Source organism: Odontesthes bonariensis, chromosome 11 (assembly GCF_027942865.1).
Source record: "Odontesthes bonariensis isolate fOdoBon6 chromosome 11, fOdoBon6.hap1, whole genome shotgun sequence".
Taxonomy (NCBI): Eukaryota; Metazoa; Chordata; class Actinopteri; order Atheriniformes; family Atherinopsidae; genus Odontesthes; species Odontesthes bonariensis.
Window position 1 is genome coordinate 6758605 of NC_134516.1, and position 21681 is coordinate 6780285.

At 44.4% G+C, this 21681-nt stretch overlaps 1 protein-coding gene across 1 annotated transcript in view; it reads left to right on the forward strand.

The window, feature by feature from the left end:
* The window catches only part of LOC142391529 (von Willebrand factor D and EGF domain-containing protein), a 49896-nt gene that overhangs the window by 220 nt on the left and 27995 nt on the right, over positions 1-21681 (forward strand). The window contains exons 2-11 of the mRNA XM_075477363.1: positions 9841-10025; positions 10193-10421; positions 11727-11792; positions 12210-12442; positions 16683-16772; positions 17829-17970; positions 20094-20311; positions 20832-20905; positions 21032-21305; positions 21455-21657. Of these exons, the coding sequence (XP_075333478.1) occupies positions 9841-10025; positions 10193-10421; positions 11727-11792; positions 12210-12442; positions 16683-16772; positions 17829-17970; positions 20094-20311; positions 20832-20905; positions 21032-21305; positions 21455-21657 (1714 nt within the window). The remainder of the gene's footprint in view (positions 1-9840; positions 10026-10192; positions 10422-11726; positions 11793-12209; positions 12443-16682; positions 16773-17828; positions 17971-20093; positions 20312-20831; positions 20906-21031; positions 21306-21454; positions 21658-21681) is intronic.

Sequence of the window (21681 nt, forward strand, 5' to 3'; positions counted from 1 at the left end):
CTAATGCAACCCAGAAAGATACAGTTAAAGTTTTAGACATGAAAAGTGGAGGTAAGAACATCCCGGCTGTAAAACTCGGGGGGGTTTGCAAAGCTGCGTGACTTGGCCTGCAGGGCTGCATTCCCATCACTCAGCTCCTGAGGTCAGATGGACCTTCAAAGGCACGAGACAAGAGCAAATCACTCCCCAACACCGACAGAAGCCACACCGACGAGCTTGGATTTAAGAAAAAGAAAGGCTCCATAAATCTTCCGCGCGAAGAAACGTTAAGATTTGCGTCTACTTTGATCCAAACAAACTGCAGTTACTCTTTATTTGCTCACCAGTCTCAGTGTTCTTTGGAGGCAATTATCTCATTTTCCACTTCATTTACAAGAAATAGAATCCTGCAATGGGAAGGGCTTCACCTACAGACTGGAACTACTTCAGAAAAAGCTCCCATAAACTACAACAACAAAAAGATAAAAGTGACAAAATTAGAATAATTGAAACAAGATTAGAAAACAGAAACTCATTCTTCAGCCTCACTACACTTGTTGCTCAATGCTGAGTAATCCAGTTAACTGCTTCATGCTGTTTTTATCCCTTTTACTCACATTCATTCTCTTTAAGCTCTCGTCTTTCTGCCTGCATTTAAAAGAGGACTGAGAAAGCTGAGCAAAAGAAAAGATTTGTAAAAGATTTCTTACAAAAAAAGTCGTTGCATAAAACTCAAATGTGGCAGTTTGGTGGGCTGCTGTTTCTCCAGCTGTCAGAACAGCAACATTAGACAGAGGTGAAATAACAAAAGGAGGTCAGTACGACCTGCCGGCCCGTCTCCTAGCCTGCTCACGTCTTCGTCTCCAGGGCATCCAACAACATATCAAAGCACGCAGTTGTAAACTTTAAGGCGGGCCGTCGTAAAATCAAACACTGTGGGAAAGTCTACCGTAACTCACGTGGACCCGTTTTTTGTCTGAACTGAATTTGTTTAGGGAAGTTCAAATAGAAAGAAGTCGTCTGAATTCTTCCCCGGGTATTAAAAACGCCTCTAAACCTGCTGACCTTTCAGGAGGACCTTCGTTAAAAAACAAACCTGCTCATCGTCGCTACTCTGATGCCAAATATCTCAGGCTGACAGAAGTTTAAAGAAGCCGTGAAGAATCCACGGCGCTGCCATGTGTTCGAACCAGCTGAGGGGAGCAGTTAGTTTCATCCGTTTGCAGCATTTCAGCCCGATGGGTTGTGTTTGAAAAGAAGAATCAGGAATACAGAGATGATACAAGTCCTCAGACACCACGATCATCTGAACTGAATGCAGAAGAGTCCCATTCATCCTCTGGGAACCCGGCTGGAAACGTCAGAACAATCCATCACACTTGCACCCAAAGAGGTCAGTCGACCGACACCGTGAGACTTCATCAGCAGGAAACAAACGCACTGCTGCTGCGATCACCCGAGAACATTTATATCCAAAGATGCTGCAGACCGGCCACTACGGTGACCCGTGATAGACTAACCAAACGCTACTCCTGAAATGGATGTTTAGATAAGAAAAAAAATAAGATTGGAATAAGAAACCATTTTTAATTCAAATGAAGGAAAATAAGACAGAATCCAATCAAATTTCAGGATGTTTGATATCAATGTAAATGACCAGAACTCATCTATGAGCTATATAGCTTCTTCAAAAGGTTTTCCTCTGGCTCCATTAGCTCCAGGCTGATCCAAGGCAGGTTGAACCACCGTGTTGTCAACTGAATAGGGCTGGGCGAGTTAACTCGTTATTATCGCGTTAACTCGATAATTATTTAACGCCGATAAATATTTTATCGCGCATTAACGCAGGTTTTATTCATTTTTATTTATTTATTTTTTGCCGGCTTTTGTGCCTTTAATGGATAGGAAAGTTCAGAGAGACAGGAAGCAGGGGGGAGAGAGAGGGGGAACAACACGCAGCACAGGGCCGTCTGATGCGGAACTCGAACCGGGGCCAGCTGCAGCGAGGACTACAGCCTCTGTACATGGGGCGCCTGCTCAACCCACTACGCCACGGACCACCCCCGTTTTATTATTTATTTTATTTTGTAAAAGTCTGTTGCTCACAGGCTTTTATTATTGTAAAAGTCTGCTGCTGTCTGCTGTGGAACCGGAAAAGAAAGTAATCGGCGGATCCACCAAACATGGAGAAGGGTACGGAACTTTTACTCGGCCATTTTCATGTTAAAGTTCTTCCAGTCGGCGGAGTCGACAGAACCAAAGTCATCTGTAAACACTGCCAAGTTGAATTGTCTTCTCAGCGTAGTAGTTCCAGTCTAAAATATCACTTAAAGGCAAAACACACAACTGATAGCAGCAAGTCATTCAAGGAAACAGAGAGTGGAGCGAGGCTTCTACATAAAAACTACAGAAAGATGCTGATGTTAAAAGTGTGTTTGCACAACAAATGTTATGGCACTTTCATTTATATGGCAGCACATTTAAAGGGGAACTGCAGTTTTTTTAACATTAAGCCTCTTTTATGAGTCGTCTGCAATGGTTTAGAACCCCCCTCACCGCTTTTTTGATGTTTACTACTGTCTCCGGTATTTGCCTAATTTTGATTCTTCTCAACCTGCTTCAGAATGGCAAGCATGGTGTATGTCCTAAAAGGTTCGTAAAAGCACCATAAACGTCCGTTTTCAAAATCATCAACTCACCGGAGTGGTTACTGGTGTGCACTGGTAATCCATATCAAATTTCGTTGCGAAAAGTTGCTTCTGTCGTGTTTTATTTGGCAGCTCGTTCATGCTCGGACTATTTTCTTAGCGGTGGCGGAGTAATATCAACGAACATCCAGTACAAAATGTCAAAATGTCAAAAAACTAAATGCTAAAGGCTATACACTACTTTTGGATTCATTTTTGGATTTTGCTACAAATGCGATTAATCGTGATTAATCAGGGAAATCATGTGATTAATTAGATTAAACATTTTAATCGTTGCCCAGCTCTAGAACTGAATATCCGATTAAAGATTTTAAAAAATTTCCCCTCTTTGAAAAACGTATCTAAAGGCCCTGTCACACTGTTGCGTATGAGAGAAGCGTATGAGTTGCGTATGAAAATTAATCATACGCACGAAAAGTCCTTGAAAATAAAGAATGACTAGCGTATGAGTAGCATATGAACTGCGCATGCCCAGCGTACGTTTCAACGCGCCTATTGAGAATGAGGAGTCACGTGACTCCGGTCGGCCGGTCGGCCATGTTGGCAGAAGACGCTATTGGTTGCCAGGGGCAACGCCATTAACTCAGCAGCCTTTCCACATTGCTCCATTATTGCAGTAGACGACGCGCTATCAACATCTCTCGAGACATTCATCTCGATCATGCCTCCCAAGAAGCAATCGTCGTTTGCCCGGGCCCTGGGCCGAGGAAAAGGCAAAAAAACACAAGAATCATTCTCACCCAAACCTGCTGAAATGCCTGATGCACCTGCGGCTGATGAGTTACATGCTTCTGAGCGATCAAGGTCCCCAACTCCTCCTCCTGACCGCTCCCGTGAATCGTCGGTTGCCTGCCGCCTCCATCTCCGCCCGTCTGGCGGAGATGGAGGCGGCAGACGGGCGGAGGCTATAAATACGCTAGCTGTACGGTACACCTTCATGCCAACATATGGCAATTTATGTCCAGCGTTCTCGACCTATCAGTAACGTACCTATATCGTACCTCTAGCGTATTCAGCGTATGCCTATCGTATGCTTAGCGCATTAACCATACGCACAAAAGTTTTGAGCATGTTCAAAAATTTATTTCTGCCTCAACGTATGCCAACGTATGCCAACGTATGCCAACGTATGCCAGCGTGCTTGAAACGTATACAACCTATGCCTAACGTTCCCCTGGCGTATGTCAGCATATGTCAGCGTATACCAGCGTATGAGTGATAATTTTCATACGCTAGTGCCATACGCAACAGTGTGACAGGGCCATAACAATTAATTTTCCTTCTACAAAATGATCACATTAACTTTCAAACAAACCAATGAAGTTAATTCTTTGCATTTTATTTTAAAAAGAGTTTGCTGAACAAAGGTCGGTGCCTTTCTGAATCAGCATTGTGTGCGTCAGACCTCGATAAACCGGCCCGACGGAGCAGCCGTTAGATGCAAAGATGAGACTTTTAAAAGTGTCTGAAATGATTCGTGCTTCCAAAATGAGTAAAATGCACGGTTGCCAGGATACAGAGGGTGTGTAAACTTACCCCGTTCTCCCCTTTTTAGCTCCTCGTTTTGAGGAGTCTGCAGGTGGGAGGCTGGCTGCTGCACTTTGCACCACGACACGTCACTACATCCTGTAGACTTTTCAGTCACTATATCGCTCGTCTTATTGTTTCATTTGACAGTTTTTGTGCCTACAGAAAAGTCCGTAAGCCTCCGTAAGATCCATCCCATCATCACTACCAGATGCATTAAACCCATCTTTAAAGACAGTTAGGATTTAAAGTGTTAAATCACAAAAACTTGAGGTTATTATGCATTTTAGATAGATAGATACTTTTTTGATCCCGAAGGAAATTCAAGCATCCAGTAGCAAGACATAACAAAGTTAAAATTTATACAATTATAAACACTTTAAAAACAATCTAAGAATTTAAAAAACGGTTTAAAAGTATAGGTCTCAGGTCTCAGTAAGGTGCCATTTATACTAATCTGTTTCTATATCGTTTCTATCGCGGATGCACTGTCCATTTACATTAAAATACTGGAATACAACTTCATAGGTGGAAGGATTCAAAGACGCCGGAGCCCACGTAAGCATTCGCATACGATGCTGATTTTAGCAGTTGTAAACGGTGAGAAACGAGGATCCGCAGTGCTGAGCTCTAGCTAGGCTAGGCTAGGCTGGTATCGTTGGTCATGTGACTTGAGTGCTGGGAAACTAAAAACAAACAGGCGTGCTTCACTTCAGTTACACACTTCCTTTCTATTCGTGTCATCGAGAAGAATATGGAATTCATGGACAACCACGATCAGCATGGGAGCCTGCTCCATGTCCTACTGCTGGTAGTACGCTGTGCACAACAATAGGTGGCAAGGAGGCGCCAGATTCAACAAGCTGTTATGATGAGAACCTGTAGGTCGTGTTTTCTAAGCAGTTGCACATGCTCCAGATGTAAGGGCGATCATGTGATGTGATGGCTGATTAGTCATGTGAGTAGCGAATCAGCCGATCCCCGTTTCAGAGTAAACAGTTAGGCTTTTATTGAGAGGACAGCAACTTTGTGTGTAAATAGTTTGCAAGACGCCGACACGAAGAAATGGTGAAATGAATTAATGTAAACGGAGCCTTAGACTCACGATGCTGGACGGTGACCAACAAGTCCTCTGGGAATCAGACCCACAACCTCAGTTGTGTTAACACAATCTCCCAATTGACTTTTCTTTCTTTTCAAACTGGAGAATTCCCCAAACATCTGGGCTGCTGATGGCCTCCCTCCCTGTGGAATCTCCCCTCACCCCAGGGGGCCGGTTCCTTAGCCCCCTGCCCCCTCTCTGTAAACTCATTAAGCCAGCAACCACAGTCTAGTCGACTGTCCTCCTTCCTGAAGACCCGGTTGTTTGGACAACCTGTGACCTCCGGTCTCCTCAGCGGAGCTTCCAGACACGCTCAGGCGGGCCGTACGCTCAGACGGGCCGTACGCTCAGGCGGGCCGTACGCTCAGGCGGGCCGTACGCTCAGGCGGGCCGTACGCTCAGACGGGCCGTACGCTCAGACGGGCCGTACCCTCAGACGGGCCGTACGCTCAGACGGGCCGTACGCTCAGACGGGCCGTACGCTCAGACGGGCCGTACGCTCAGGCGGGCCGTACGCTCAGGCGGGCCGTACCCTCAGGCGGGCCGTACCCTCAGGCGGGCCGTACCCTCAGGCGGGCCGTACCCTCAGGCGGGCCGTACGCTCAGGCGGGCCGTACCCTCAGACGGGCCGTACGCTCAGGCGGGCCGTACCCTCAGGCGGGCCGTACCCTCAGGCGGGCCGTACGCTCAGACGGGCCGTACGCTCAGACGGGCCGTACGCTCAGACGGGCCGTACGCTCAGACGGGCCGTACCCTCAGACGGGCCGTACCCTCAGACGGGCCGTACGCTCAGACGGGCCGTACGCTCAGACGGGCCGTACGCTCAGACGTGATGTACGCTCAGACGGGCCGTACGCTCAGGCGGGCCGTACGCTCAGACGGGCCGTACGCTCAGACGGGCCGTACGCTCAGGCGGGCCGTACGCTCAGACGGGCCGTACGCTCAGACGGGCCGTACGCTCAGGCGGGCCGTACGCTCAGACGTGATGTACGCTCAGACGGGCCGTACCCTCAGACGGGCCGTACGCTCAGACGTGATGTACGCTCAGACGGGCCGTACGCTCAGACGGGCCGTACCCTCAGACGGGCCGTACCCTCAGACGGGCCGTACGCTCAGACGGGCCGTACACTCAGACGGGCCGTACCCTCAGACGGGCCGTACGCTCAGACGGGCCGTACGCTCAGACGTGATGTACGCTCAAACGGGCCGTACGCTCAGACGGGCCGTACGCTCAGACGGGCGACGGCATAAACAAAAGCGTTTGCTGTCAACACCAGGAGGACCCGCCGTGTTTGGGCCTGGGATCACAGGTTGTAACTTCACGCTTTTCTTTCACAGCTCGGGGGGGTTTGTTTCAGGATCCCAAATGTTCCGAGTGTTTGCTTTCCTTCACGACTTTGCTCAGCCGACACAGTCAAAGAGGTCTCGTCCTCTTTGTTCCCAAAGACCTCTGATAGCAGCTTTGAGCCATCTCTCAGTGTGGAAAACTCCATGTTCTGCTCAGATCGGAGCCTCCGGCTGCAGGCGGTGTTAGTCACGCGTCATTGATCTTAGCGTCCTTCCCTGGGGCGATTTAAGGGAGGCGAGAGGCTCACAGGAATGTCTGTTATTCTTGGCAATTTAGATAACTCACGGGGGTGAAATGATCCTTTCTGCTCAACATAAACATGATTTTGTCACCTTCTTCCCCAGATGGTGTGCAGCCTCTTACAGCCAAGTGTGAGAGTCATGAAATTAAAGGCTTTTTTTTTTTCCTGGAGGTGGGAGATACTCATTATGCGGCTCCTCAAGCTTTAATTGGCGGCTCGCACTCGCATAGTAGTTTATAAGAATATGGTAACAATAACAATAATTTTTTTCAAATAACACACAGAGAATACTGCACAGTATTAAGTATTTTTATTAAGTTTGCGTTTTTGTAGTATTAAGTATTAATTAAGACTTAATGGTGTTTCCTAAAGGGGAACTGTTAAACCTGGCAACGCAGCCCGCTTAAACCACCGTCACACTTGACCGCAGAGCACGCTAGCTCCTTTAGCCAGCGCCAGATGCAGGCACAATGGATCGTTTTTTAATTAAAAAAGGGCAAAAACCAGCACAAAAGCCATGCTCATCCTGAATGTCTCACTATGATTACAACAACAAACTACAAGTACAACATGAAGAAAGTCGAGGACATGCACGCCAGCTTCCGCTCAGCCCAGTATTAAGGGAAATGTGGTCTTAACTGAAAATGTATTGGCTGTGTTGTTTCTTTTTTTGTGGGATGTTTTATATGTAGAAATGCATATTTGCTAAAGGGGACTTTAGTATGTTGTGGTAAAAGTGGCTCTGCCCTTGATTTTGCTGCCAATGTGGCTCTTGTGAAAAAAAATAGTGAGTATCACTGCTGTAGGTGGACACGAGATGTATAATTTTGGGGGTTTGGGACATCCATCCATCTATTTTGAGATGTTTGTTGATGGGGCAGGACTCACCACCCAGGTGCCCCAGAAAGCTGGGGGTAAAAAGTAGTTTCCTAACCCCACAAGGCCGTTTTAGTTAGTGTTTTTGGTGCCTAAACCCAAAGAAACGGAAAGTAAAAGAGAATCACAAATAAGATGTACTTCTCCAGGAAGTACAGTGAAAATTTAGACTATTAGAAAGCCAACTTGTGCCTCAGAAACATTCAGAAGTACCTGTTTTCTGGAGTTTGATCTGATGCACTGGGTCAGACCCGACAGTTTCCATCCCGGGCTCATCGTTGGCCACGTCTGGTTCAACGTTGTCGTAATTTTGTCCCTTTTACTCCTCCATAGAGGATTAAAGTCATTGTTCAGGCAGCTCACTGGTGAGAATCAGATCAAAAAGATCTTTAGGTTTCGTGTTCAACTGTTTGAGTGAACTTCTGCTGGGATTAGGAACCTAATCTCTAAACATTTCACCTCTTAATTTCCCCAATAACGCGTTTAAACAGCATATTCTGTTCCAGTCCGGGTGAAACTGCTCGACTTTAAGTTCGGCTGGGGTGCACCAAGCAGAATTAATGCCAAAGACTAGTTAATTCATTTGTATTTTCAACGATTAAACGTTTAAACTCAACATGCACAGCATCAGGTGGGAGCCTGGTTTCATGAGACTATCATATTTTATTAACTTGATAGTTCAGGGCCTCAGTTGATGAACCAGAGATCCGTGATGAAGCAAATCTCCAGATCGCGTTGGAATGAGGCCGAGGACAGCCAGACGTCTCTGGCTTCTTTTGTTTGGTCTGCCTCTGGAAGGCCTGAACAGCTGGACTCCGTCTCAGATCAAGATCCATTTAAGGCCTGAAAAATGCTGCAGTTTACTTTTCCAGAGACTCAAAAAGACAGAGCTCACATAAAAGGGATTCAAGGCTGGGAACAACCGATGTTCCAGCAAAGACAAAAAAACTTCTAAATAGATTAAAAGGTATCCGGTCTGGACCTGGAACCTCGGCTCTTTCTGCCGGGTCTTTATCCAGAGGGTCATAGCATTAAAATGTTTATAAATACGTGTTCTCTACAAGCAAAAAGGACAATAGCCATATCATGGAAAAACTTTGAACCCGCTATCGCTGTGTGGTTTAGGGAACTAACTTCTTGTTTAGGGAGGTATTTCATAATGTTTGGGGTCGCTTCATTCATTATATGAAGGACAATGACTCGTCACATCTGATGGACGGGCCTGGAACGGTATAGCAACTTCTGCATGACCCAGTTCTTTCTTCCCCAGCCCCCCCGGACTATACAATATGATAATATATCTTCTGTGGACTCATGATTATGTTTGTGTTTCAGTCTGTTGGTACTGTTGTACGGACCAAGTGTTGTACTGCATGAAAACTGGACCTGACGATGTGTGTTGGGACACTTCTGTACCAACTTTGTTTTTTCTTTGTTCTTGTATGTCTTTTTACAAAGAAAATTCAATAAAGATATTGTAAAAAAAGAAAAAAGAAAGGTATCCGGAGCTGCATGTAACAACAGCCGCACTGGAAAAAATGTCCCTCCAAAAATAAGTAAAAAAACAACAAATAAAAGACGTTTTTGCTTGAAATAAGCAAAATAAATCTGCCAATGGAACTAGTGAAAATCGGCTTGTCCAGATTTCTTGAAATAAAATGTGATATTTAGGACTTTTGAGATAAAAGTGATCTTGAAATTAGCTTAAAAACCTCTTCAAATGTCAAAAAAAGCTTGTTTCATATGAAATATGACTCAAAACAATTTGTTTTCAAGACTTTTTCATTTAACAAGATATTCCAGATGTATTGTATTAAAACAAGTCCCTATATCTGGCTGAAATGGTGCTTGTTAGGCAGTTGTGTCTTATATTAAGTGTAATGAGATACTCAATGAGACAAATATACTTGGTAAGATTTAGATTTTTTCCAGTGCAACAGTCTGGTTCTCAGTCAGCAGCTCTTAGGCGTACGTGCAGTTTAAAAAATGCTGACAGCGTCTTTTCCACACTCTCTTGATGTCTTCGCCCGTTTAAGTTTGACGTCTTCCTCGTCCGCAGCTCCAGAGTGCTTCCCGGGGGGCCATCGGATTCTGCGTAATCCTCACCGCAGCGTCGACTTCGACTCCACGGAGATCCAGAACACGGCCATCCAGGACCTGATCTGCGACCACTCGCTGTCGCCCGGCTGGTACAGGTTCAACATCAACAACAAGCCGGCAGAGATGCCGACCACCTGCGTGGAGGTAAAACACCCCCATCTGTCATTTTGTGCGTGCTGATGGCCTCAAGGCATCAAACGCCGTGCCAGTGCAAACACCTGGCCTGCAGCAGGCCGGCGTAATAAGCACCTGCAGCCCAGACGCAGGGCGTAATACCCCCTTCCTGCAGATAATGACTGTTTCTGCTGCAGATGAACCGCTGTGGGACTCAGGCTCCGGTGTGGCTGTCGCTGAAGGACGCCTCCATGCCGCAGCCCGGAGAGGTGCGCCAGCTCTCCGCCTGCGCCACCTGGCAGTTCTTCCACGGCAGCGTCAAGGACTGCTGCCTGTTCCGCATCCCCATCACTGTGAGGAACTGCGGCGAGTTCCTCGTCTACTACCTGCAGCCGACGCAGGGCTGCATGGGATACTGCGCCAAAGGTCAACACGCCCGGCCTTCTTTCTTTTTCAGCACTGTAACCAATTGCTGTATATTTACGGTGGATTCACAACAGCACTGGAAAAAATGCCCCTCCTAAAATAAGTAAGAAAAACAACAAATACAAGACGTTGGATCTGCCAATGGAACTAGTGAAAATCGGCTTGTCCAGATTTCTTGAAATAAGATGTGATATTTAGGACTTTTGAGATAAAAGTGATCTTGAAAAAAAGCTTGTTTCATGTGAAATATGACTCAAAACAATTTGTTTTCAAGACTTTTTCATTTAACAAGATATTCCAGATGTATTGTATTAAAATAAGTCCCTATATCTGGCTGAAATGGTACTTGTTAGGCAGTTGTGTTTTATATAAAGTGTAATGAGATACTCAATGAGACAAATATACTTTTTTTCCAGTGTACTCACTGGAAAAAATCAACGTCTTACCAAGTATATTTGTCTCATTTCTAGTCAAAATATCTCATTACTAACACTAACAAGTACTATTTCAGCCAGATATAGGGACTTGTTTGAAGACAATACATCTGGAATATCTTGTTAAATGAAAAAGTCTTGAAAACAAATAGTTTTGAGTCGGATTTCATATGAAACAAGCTTTTTTTGACATTTGAAGAGGTTTTTAAGCTAATTTCAAGATCACTTTTATCTCAAAAGTCCTAAATATCACATTTTATTTCAAGAAATCTTGACAAGCCGATTTTCACTAGTTCCATTGGCAGATTTTTTTTGCTTATTTCAAGCAAAAACGTCTTTTATTTGTTGTTTTTTTACTTATTTTTGGAGGGGCATTTTTTCCAGTGTATCCAACTGTATTTTACAAGAATTGTAAAATACTGTTGAATATTCATCCCTCACATGTAAATTAACAGTTAAATCAGTCATTTAACAATACCAGTAGATAACTGTAATTGAACAGCATAAAACAGTATTTGTAATGAAATGATGTCCAAATCCAAAATACGTTTTTATACTGTTAAATAAATTACGGTAGATGCGCTGTAAAATGACTAAAACACAGTTATCCTACCGTCATGTACTGTAATCCAAAACTGTTAAAATAAATAACAGTAGTTGCACTGCAAAATAACAGTAAAATACTGGCGTCCCTGCTGCCAGTATTTTACTGTTATTGTACAGTTAAATTCTTTAGTGAGTCTACAGCCGAGTGTTCCACTTGCATTCGGTTTTTCTGCTTTAAAATAAGTATTTTTTTCCCCAAAGTACTGGGATTAAAAATGTATTTAAGCTGCTGATGAGATGGTTTCTGGTTCAACTCACGCTTCACTTGCTCCAGATTCAGGATCCAGAATCTGCCCTCCGGGGGAAGTAGAAGTCAGTGGTCGATGCAAAGGTAGGAACCTGAAAGAAATTCAAACTCTTGAGCATTAAAGGGATAGTTCGCCTCTTCTGACATGAAGCTGTGTGACAACCCATATCAGCAGCATCATTTCTGAACATCTTCTTACCCCCTGCTGCGTCCTGTGAGCAGAGTTCCAGCCTCGTTTTGGTGTTGATGAAGGTAGTCCGGCTAGTTGGCTGGGGTTTAAAAAATAAAGCGTTTTGCTTCTCAGAACAATATGCGTTCAACAGAGTAATACATTTGCATCACAAAATCGTTCTCCAGGAAAAAGTCAGACCTCACAATTGCTTGGCCCCATTTTCTTCATGTCAAAAGAGGCAAACTGTCCCTTTAAGGTTGCATCCAAATAACCTGAATTCATTGTTGAAATAAGAAGCCTAACGAGCACCACTGCAATGACTTCCTCAGCTACCGTGCCGTCCCTGCCCTCCAGGCCGGTGATCAACCCGGAGGTCATCGGGCACAGCGTGCACCTCCGGTGCGCCTTCATCCCGCCGCCGTGGAGTCAGACCCTGGGCTTCCAGGTGGTTTGGGCCAGACACATCGGCCACAGCATGAAGGCAGAGATCAGGCAGGAATCCACACTGAAGCCCTTCTCCCTGGTGGAGATGGATGGCGTTCACTTCAGGCTCGGAGAAAAGGTAATTCCTGCCAGACGAGCACATGTGGAGGGATCTGAACCCTCCAGCGGGCAACGTAAAGCCTTGGATCGTGCTGACCTCTTTTCTCCCGGGTTCAGCCTCACAAAGCAAAGGCAGAGAAGCAGTATGTGTCACATTCAGTTAAGAGAAAGCAAGCGAGAGGTGGGGAAGCTAAATCAGTTGCAGGTTGGAAAAGCCTTCCTTCACATGGTTCCCATTTGAACCATGAATACTGAGGAAGCCGTTTCAGCTGTTTGCTGTGTTGATTTTATGGGAGAATTTAAAGAAAACACCAGATAAGGAGAGAATGAATGAAACCAAACAGGGCAGCTGCATCTGGATGTTTCACCATCTTTGTTCTGTTCCAACAGAACAAGTTCATTTGGAAATTTAGCCACCAGTTTGAACCGTTTATACGTACATTTATCCTCCGATTCCAACTCATCTACTTTATCTATTTAAAGAAAACACCAGATAAGGACAGAATGAATGAAAGAAAACAGCTGCATCTGGATGTTTCACCATCTTTGTTCCGTTCCAACAGAAGTGGGAGACACTTGGTATTAGCTTCATATTTACTCTCCGAGCTGAGCATCATTGAACACAGGAAAAATACATGGATCAGAGCAACTGACCCAGCAAGAGAGGGAGGAAAACTGGGATTTAAGATAGAGTTAAGAGTTAAGATAGGAGGTCCATAAGATGATCTGAGGTACGGTCCTGTCCAAAAGTCCTGATCCAGCCCTCGTTTCTTCACATTTTCCCTCCAAGCAGCCAGACTATCTTATAATCTTTTAAAGTGAACTTGATCAATAGTCCTCCGGGCTTTTCTGAAGGTCGGCCGGTTTTTTTCCCCTCGTTTACAGAGGAATGCGTTTGTTAAGCCACTTAACACTGACCTGTGAGTCACTCGAGCATAAAGAAGGCCCCAAACCTGAGGGATAAACCGGAGTGGCATGGTCGCATGGCACATTGTAAAATACACACTAAAGGCTTTAAAAAAATAAAACATTGATTTCTTCTGTAACACAGATCCAGTCCTGACAACGTTTGCTTCAACATGTTGACAGTTTCCACTCCCGACTGGGACAGAAATGTCCTCATTAAGGAGAATGAGGACATTTAAGTTCTGTCCCTCAGTGTGTTCCTACTTTGCTGCCATCAGCTATTGGTTCATGTCTTATAATTTCTGGGGAGAAAGAGGTTTCTGCACAGAACAGACCACTTAGCAAAGAAGCCATTTTAAACTTGATCTTTAGGCACTTTGTTCCCAGCAGCCTGTCACAGAGACGCATCATTTGTTCCCATTTCTTTAGCTGCATTTATGAAAAACAGCAAAATGTACAGATTAGTGAAAAAAAGCCAAAAATTTGCAACAAATAAATTATTTTTACAAGGAAAAAAGGTTAAATTTGTACATTTGAAAGGAAAAAGAACAGATTTATGTGAATTTCTTTGGTGGATTCACAAAAAAGAACATTTTTACATTATTACAGGAAAAACGAGGATATTGATTGAGCAAAAAGTGAAAAGAAAGATTTTCACATTGAGACTGATGGTGAAAGTTGTTTTTCTCCAGTTCTTCCTCATTTGCTCACGACTCTACGTTATGAACACATGAACGAGGCTTTGTGCCGATTCTCTGTGAGATGACATGGATGACGTGTCGCTGAGGTCACCATCTCAGTCACTTACTGCAGGAAAATGTGCTCTTTACTAACCGAGTTCATTAACTTTTACATTCACAAGCTTTTCGTCGGGTGATAGAAAGTTAAAGGGAAAAGGACGAGGGCCCAGAATGGAGCCCTGAGGAACTTTAAAGGCCAACTTTCGCTGGAAACCACTTTTGTGTCACTCATTTTAAAATGTGGTAGGTCACAACAAGTCATGAGTATGCGCCGCGCCAAAGTGTAATTCAATCTCATTGGGCTGCACTGGTCATTGAAGGGTCAACCCACTTAGAGACACAGACAAATGAGCGCGTGAGAGAAGGCGAAACTTTGATTCGTCACTCGGTCGTAAGCCTCGCCCATAGCCTTGTATGGCATGGCCACAGCTAATCTGATGGACAGGCGCTCCGCCAAACTGGGTCCTGGTGAGCCTGAAATACCGCTGGAAGCGGCCGTCATCCAGACGCAACTCCTGGAGAAGGCGGTGAAATTATCTGAGCTGAATGCACCACCGGATGATGTCACTGACCCAGACACGACGGCGTGTGCGTTTCAGACGAATCTCGGACTGCCACAGCAGGTACAAGGACGCGATGGTACTTATATCATGGTTGATGAGAGAATGAAATGGATAGCCCCTTGAGCTATTCGCTCGTTTTTTACTCGTGCGAATAAGGCGAGTAAATTCAATTTACACCCGCAGCAATACTCGCGTGAGTAAGGCGGTGCGAATACATGAAGACATGAAGTCATGATTTTATCCGCCAACTTTCACAAATTCACAGCAATGATTGCCAATCGTTGCAGTGCAGCAAGAAACTCCGGGCACAGTTCAAACATAGCGCGCTGCGGGCTGGCAGTGGCACAGCTCAGCTGGGGTCTAGGGGGTGTGCCCCGTGACGTTTTGTTTTTTTAGAAACCAATCAGAGGTGCCTTATTGTCACGTCACGGATATTCATGAGGAAACCCGGAAAAGCCAGTCGTTTGCCACACAGGCCAATTCCAGCTCACACAAAACAGCTTGAAACAAGGAGACAAGGACGATATTTTTGACAGAAACGATGCATTTAATCATAGTGGTGACCACAGTAATATGTATATTTGTAAATTAAATAACGATGGAAGTGGATCTTTAAGTTACCGTGTTTGGATTGGCTCAAAGACACATCATTTGTTCCCATGTCATTAGCTGCATGTGTGAAAAACAGCAAAGATAACACAGTGTGACAGACAGAAAACAGGATTTCTGCAGCAACAAGGTGATTCCCAAAGAGCTGTTAGCTGAAAACTTGGCATATCTCAGCATGGTGTGCAGTGTGTCCTTAAAACATTTGAGGAAACTGGACGCATGGAGGACAAAAAAAGAAGTGTCAGGCCTAAAGAACTATCTACAGCAGATGAACAGGATCTGAAAGTGATGTCCTTAAGAAAGAGGAAAACATCCAGCAAAGACCTGACACAGGAGCTGAGAGATGCATCTGGAGCTTCAGCTGATCCATCTGCTGTTGGCCCAAGCCTCATCAGAAATGGGCTCCATGGAAGGGTGGCTGTCAGGAAGCCGTTCTTAAGGAAGGGAAACAGGGAGAAAAGGCTGAGCTGTGCCAAAGGACACAAGAAGTGGGCTGAAAATCAGTGGCAGCAGGTCTGATGGAGGGATGAATCCTCCTCTTTTTTTAGTCATTTACCGTTTTTCCATTTATGTTTGAACACGTTTGGAGAAAACACTTATTTCCCATTTTCCAGGAAATACATAAAGTAATGAGTTGTTGCTGTTCTTTCTTCCTCCTATAATCTTTTCCAACATGATAATTGAACATGTGGAAGAAAACAAAAGAAGGGAATTCAGGCTTTAATGTTCCCACCAGTACCGCCGTCTGTGGGCCTCCATTAAAGCCACTTTTCCACTTTACCGTCCACACGAATGATACAGCTGAAACAAAGCATTTCTTAGGGATTAACTTTATGAAAGGGGGACGTTCCTCCCTGCAGGGCTCATAACATGTCTGTTTTATCGGATAAAAGCGTGCATCTTTCAGCTGGAGCTGTAGCGGCGCTGCCACCCTGCACTGCAGCTACTGAAGTGATGGTTCATGTTTCCAGCGTGTCAACACTCAGCTGCTCAGCCTACTTTCCAAACAACCCTCACATGCATGCAGGCTGCTCTGGGCTCTCACTCCCTGGAGAGATTATTAGTTGAATCCAACACAAAGTTCTGTGATTTTCAGCTTGATAACATTTGAAACCGAGGTGATTTCAGACTCTTCATCCTCACACAGTTGCCGACAGCTGAACTGGGGTCAGAGGTCGCATACATTTTTAGTTGAATGTTCCTGATCTCAGACATGTGGGGCAACGCACTGTAAGCTACATACTTCACACAGCCAACGACCATGTGTTGTGCAAAGGAAATGTGATCAGAAACAGCTCACTGGAGGTTTTAGATAACTCAAACAGGATGTTCCCCTCAAACGCACAAATAAATCCCACCACTCAATGCAAAAGATGTGGTCTGAAGGAGGTTTATAAGCTCTTATTCTTATAACTTATTAACATTAACCTTCACTTTGCAGTTCTCCTGCAGTGTGTCGACATTCAGAGTCAACTCCAGCCACTTCCGATCGACTGCGAGAGAAAGCGAGAGTTTCTACGCTGGACTGAAGGTAAACATCACGTGTTTCAGCATTTTCAGCCACGGCCATCTTTTATTGCATCTAGAGCAGGGCTGGGCAAGTTAACTCGTTATTATCGCGTTAACGCATTAATTATTTAACGCCGATAAATATTTTATTGCGCATTAACGAATTTTTTATTTTTGAAAAGATTTTTTTTTAAATTAAAAACAAACAAAAACATTTTTTAAGGGGTTTTGTGCCTTTTAATGGGTAGGAAAGTTCAGAGAGACAGGAAGCAGGGGGCAGAGAGAGGGGGAACAACATGCAGCACAGGGCCGTCCAATGCGGGACTCGAACCGGGGCCAGCTGGAGCGAGGACTATAGCCTCTGTACATGGGGCGCCTGCTCAGCCCACTACGCCACGGACCACCCGTGTTTTATTATTTATTTATTTTATTTTGTAAAAGTCTGCCGCTCACAGGCTTTTATTTTGTAAAAGTCTGTTGCTCACAGGCTTTTATTTTGTAAAAGTCTGTTGCTCACAGGCTTTTATTTTGTAAAAGTCTGCTGCTGTCTGCTGTGGAACAGGAAAAGAAAGTAATTGGCGGATCCACAAACATGGAGAAGGGTACGGAACTTTTACTCGGCCATTTTCATTTTAAAGTTCTTCCAGACGGCGGAGTCGACAGAACCAAAGTCATCTGTAAACTCTGCCAAGTTGAATTGTCTTCTCAGCGTAGTAGTTCCAGTCTAAAATATCACTTAAAGGCAAAACACACAACTGATAGCAGCAAGTCATTCAAGGAAACAGACAGTGGAGCGAGGCTTCTACATAAAAACTACAGAAAGATGCTGATGTTAAAAGTGTGTTTGCACAACAAATGTTATGGCACTTTCATTCATATGGCAGCACATTTAAAATAAAACTAAATGTTAAAAGCTATACGCTACTTTTGGATTCATTTTTGGATTTTTCGTACAAATGTGATTAATCATGATTAATCAGGGAAATCATGCGATTAATTTGATTAAAAATTTGAATTGTTGCCCAGCCCTAATCTAGAGTAAATATAATCAAACCTCGCTTCCCTTCTTTGTCCTCAGTTCTCTCCAGATTCTCTCCACATAGCAGAAAACAGCAAAGAGCACGAGGTGACGGTCCACAGCACGGTGCCCATCCCCTGCTTCGACTCCGACCTCGGCCATCGGTGCGGAGTCCCTCTGGTGCTGAGCGTCCACGACCCAGGTCAGACCTGCTGGAAAACAGCAGACAGAGTCCGTGTCGTCCCCTCCACTGACCTGAAAGGACGTAATAAAAAAAGGTCTTCTTTAGCTGCTGAAATGGAGCTGCCTACAGCCAACAGAACAAGCCCCTCTTTGGCCTTAAAATGCTCCGAAATGAGTCGAGTCACTTGAAACGACAATGAATTATACATCATAAAATGTAGGGGCAGCGTTTGTTTTTCACCTGGTTCTGGTTGGTTCTGGAGACATAAAGGAAGGGTTGGATCAGCCTCTCTTTATGTCTTAACTGGAAGAAACTGGACCCGATGACTGAGATCTTATTTAAAAGCAGCTGTCAAAATATACACCAGGATCCTTAAAAGAAGAGGGAATGTTACAAGATAATGGACTTGGACGGTACAGAGTATTACCTTCATCTTATTCCATTAAACTTCAGGAAGCTTAAGCTCATCCATGACCTGGTGTCATTCAAACAAAGCAGTGGTTTCAGCGAACACTTTAGACCTTTTTTAGACCTTTTTGAAAGATCAAAACAAAGAATACAGCTGCTGAGACACCATCTTATTGCAAATACTGTCCTCATGTTATGGAAGTGGTTAAATGTTTGCATCTGCCACAGATTTACTCTGGGTCACTGCTCACAAGGTGGCAGATTGGGTGAATATGGGGAAAACTCTGCAGATTTTGGGGGATTTCGCAGGATTCGTCCCCATTTCAACCAGCTTTGATACAGTTATAGCATCAGTGTGTCACTAAACACTAAAATCATTTACATAAGTTGAGTTTAAGGCTGGAAGACAGATGGTACGGATCATTGGTAGATGACATCACTATAAAATGAGAAGTTGTGCTTTTAGCTGTAGTGACGACACAAGCTCAGAATGTGAGTTGAACCGAGTTCTCTGCGGATCACACGTAGCAGAGATCTGCTTTAACTTATAGCAGATATGGTATCTGTAACCTCTGCTCTGTTAGTTTAGCTGACAGTTTTATTACTAGAAGATCAGATCGTCTCTTAAAAACCGAGTGAGCCTAATCTCACATGGATTCAACCTGAAACAGGTGTTTCATTTATCTGTCATTTCATAGCAGCCACCAGTTTGAACCATTTATACGTACATTTATCCTCCGATTCCAACTCGTCTACCATTAAAACCATTCATTTGTAAACTTAGCCACCATTTGAACCGTTTATACGTACATTTATCCTTTGATTCCAACTCGTCTACCATTAAATCCTTTCATTTGTAAATTTAGCCACCAGTTTGAACCGTTTATACGTACATTTATCCTCCGATTCCAACTCATCTACCATTAAAACCATTCATTAGTAAATTTAGCCACCAGTTTGAACCGTTTATACGTACATTTATCCTCCGATTCCACCTCATCTACCATTAAAACTATTAATTTGTAAATTTAGCCACCAGTTTGAACCGTTTATACGTACATTTATCCTCCGATTCCAACTCATCTACCATTAAAACCATTCATTTGTAAATTTAGCCACCAGTTTGAACCGTTTATACGTACATTTATCCTCCGATTCCAACTCATCTACCATTAAAACCATTAATTTGTAAATTTAGCCACCAGTTTGAACCATTTATCCATGCATTTATCTACAGTTTTCAGCTTGGTACAAATTTCTAGGGTTTTGTACATTTATCTATGGATTTCTACCTTGTATTCATCTATTTTGCCACCAGTTTAAACACTTTATCTGTTTCTATGTATTGTTTTCTGCTTGTACTGATAAAATAAGCCACCAGTTTAGACTGTTTGCCAATTTATCTACTGATTTATACCAATTATTAGTTTGTGTTCAGAGTGAATGCAGTTAGAGCAAAAGAACAGCTTCGAATTTATTCTTTTTTACCAGAACAGCTGGTTTGAATAAAAACTATGAATCAGAGGGTGGTTGTTCTAAAGATGACGGTAAAGAATAACTTGTCATCTTCTGTTGACTTAGTTTCCTCTCCCTTGCTCAGATGCTCTTTGTGCCATCTCCAGTCTTTTTGTACATCATCACATCGGAGAAGGATAGGAAGTTATTGTTCCAGTAGTTCAGAAGCAGCCGTGCTGTCCGTTAACACTAATTTAGTGCCATGTTGACACCCACAGACAGCCTTGACCGTGAGGCCTCCAATGTGGCGCTGTCCGCCTGCCAGGTGGAGATCCAGCCAAAAGCCTGCAGGGAGGGCAGCTGTGGCCGGGCCAAGTTTTTTCTCACTGCTGTGACCGATTTCACACGAGACGGGAACCGTCCCAGCTTGGTCGGGGCTTTGCCCGGGCCCGGTGCGCCACGCCTCTGGAGGAGCTATGTCCCAACATCCCTCAAAGTGAGTCATTTATGGCGACAGGTTGGTGGTTAAATTAAATAAAATCCAAGGAAATGAGTGGGTCTCACACACATGAGGCTCTTTGGTGTGTTCTTTGTGGTCACGGGTGAATAAAACTGGTCTTTGTAGCACCAATGGCTGCCAATGTGAGGGTTTTTTCTGTGGTGGTTTTGTGGATTTCTGGAAAGAGCAGTGGTTTCCAAAGCCAACTTATGAATAACAGCATTGTGATATAGTAATCAGATTATTACTTTAATTATGGGCTATTTGGATGATGGCTCAAATTACAGGTTTCACTGTCATATTGTTGATATATAGACACAGTAATGCTACTGTTCATAGGGTTAGAAGGGAGGCTTAATGGCTTTAAAGAGTCCAAACGGTCATTAGTTGTGTCCAATGTAAGATTTTCAGTTTCTTTAGGGGCCTGTCTCCAGTCTCTGTTTAGTGAAAACAGCGAGACCTGAGGTCAGATGGTGTAGCCTTCCTTGATCCGTTTTGTCTGGTCCTCTTTTTCAAGGTTGTGGTCCAGGACGTTCCGACGTCCATGTGCTATTCTTTGACTGACCCACATGTCATTACACTCGATGGCAGGTAATTTACCACCTTATCAGGTATCGGCAGTTTGATGACCTGACCCTCAGTTTGGCAGTTAAACACCAGATAAACAAACTTAATTTGATTTATTTTATGTCCCTGACATGCATCTGCTACATGCAGGCGTTACGAGAACCACCAGACGGGCACTTTTGTGCTGTACCGAAGCCTTGCTCGGGAGTTTGAGGTCCATACTCGCCAATGGGATTGCGGCAGTCGGCACTACCCCGTCGCCTGCAACTGTGGCGTTGCCGTGCGGGAGGGGAACGACGTAGCCATCTTTGACATGTGCAATGGCCAACCTCAGGAAAGTAGGCCGCAGCTTACCTTGAAGAACCATGGTGACGAGGGCAGTCGGGTCAGGGTGCTGGAGTCCCACCAGGGGAAGAAGGTCACCGTAGGTATCCGAACATTTTAAGACTGGTGTCTTCTAAATGATCCGTTCCTTTAGGGATAATAACTTTAACTGCAGATAATTTAAGTTCTAAATCTTTGCTTCCACTGCATGATAGTAACCGGCTGCTGGATATCACTCTCCTCTCGTAGTTGATCTTTCCCTCCGGGGCCTTTGTTAGGGCGGATGTAGCTGATTGGGGGATGAGCCTGTCTGTCCGAGCACCCAGCGTCGACTACAGCAACACTCGAGGCCTCTGCGGAACCTTCGACCGCAATGGCAACAACGACTTCCAGGGGTCTGCGGGTGGCTTTTACGGCCCTGATGAGCCGCATCGCTTCATAGAGGACTGGAGGTGAGTTTATTACTAAAATTTACA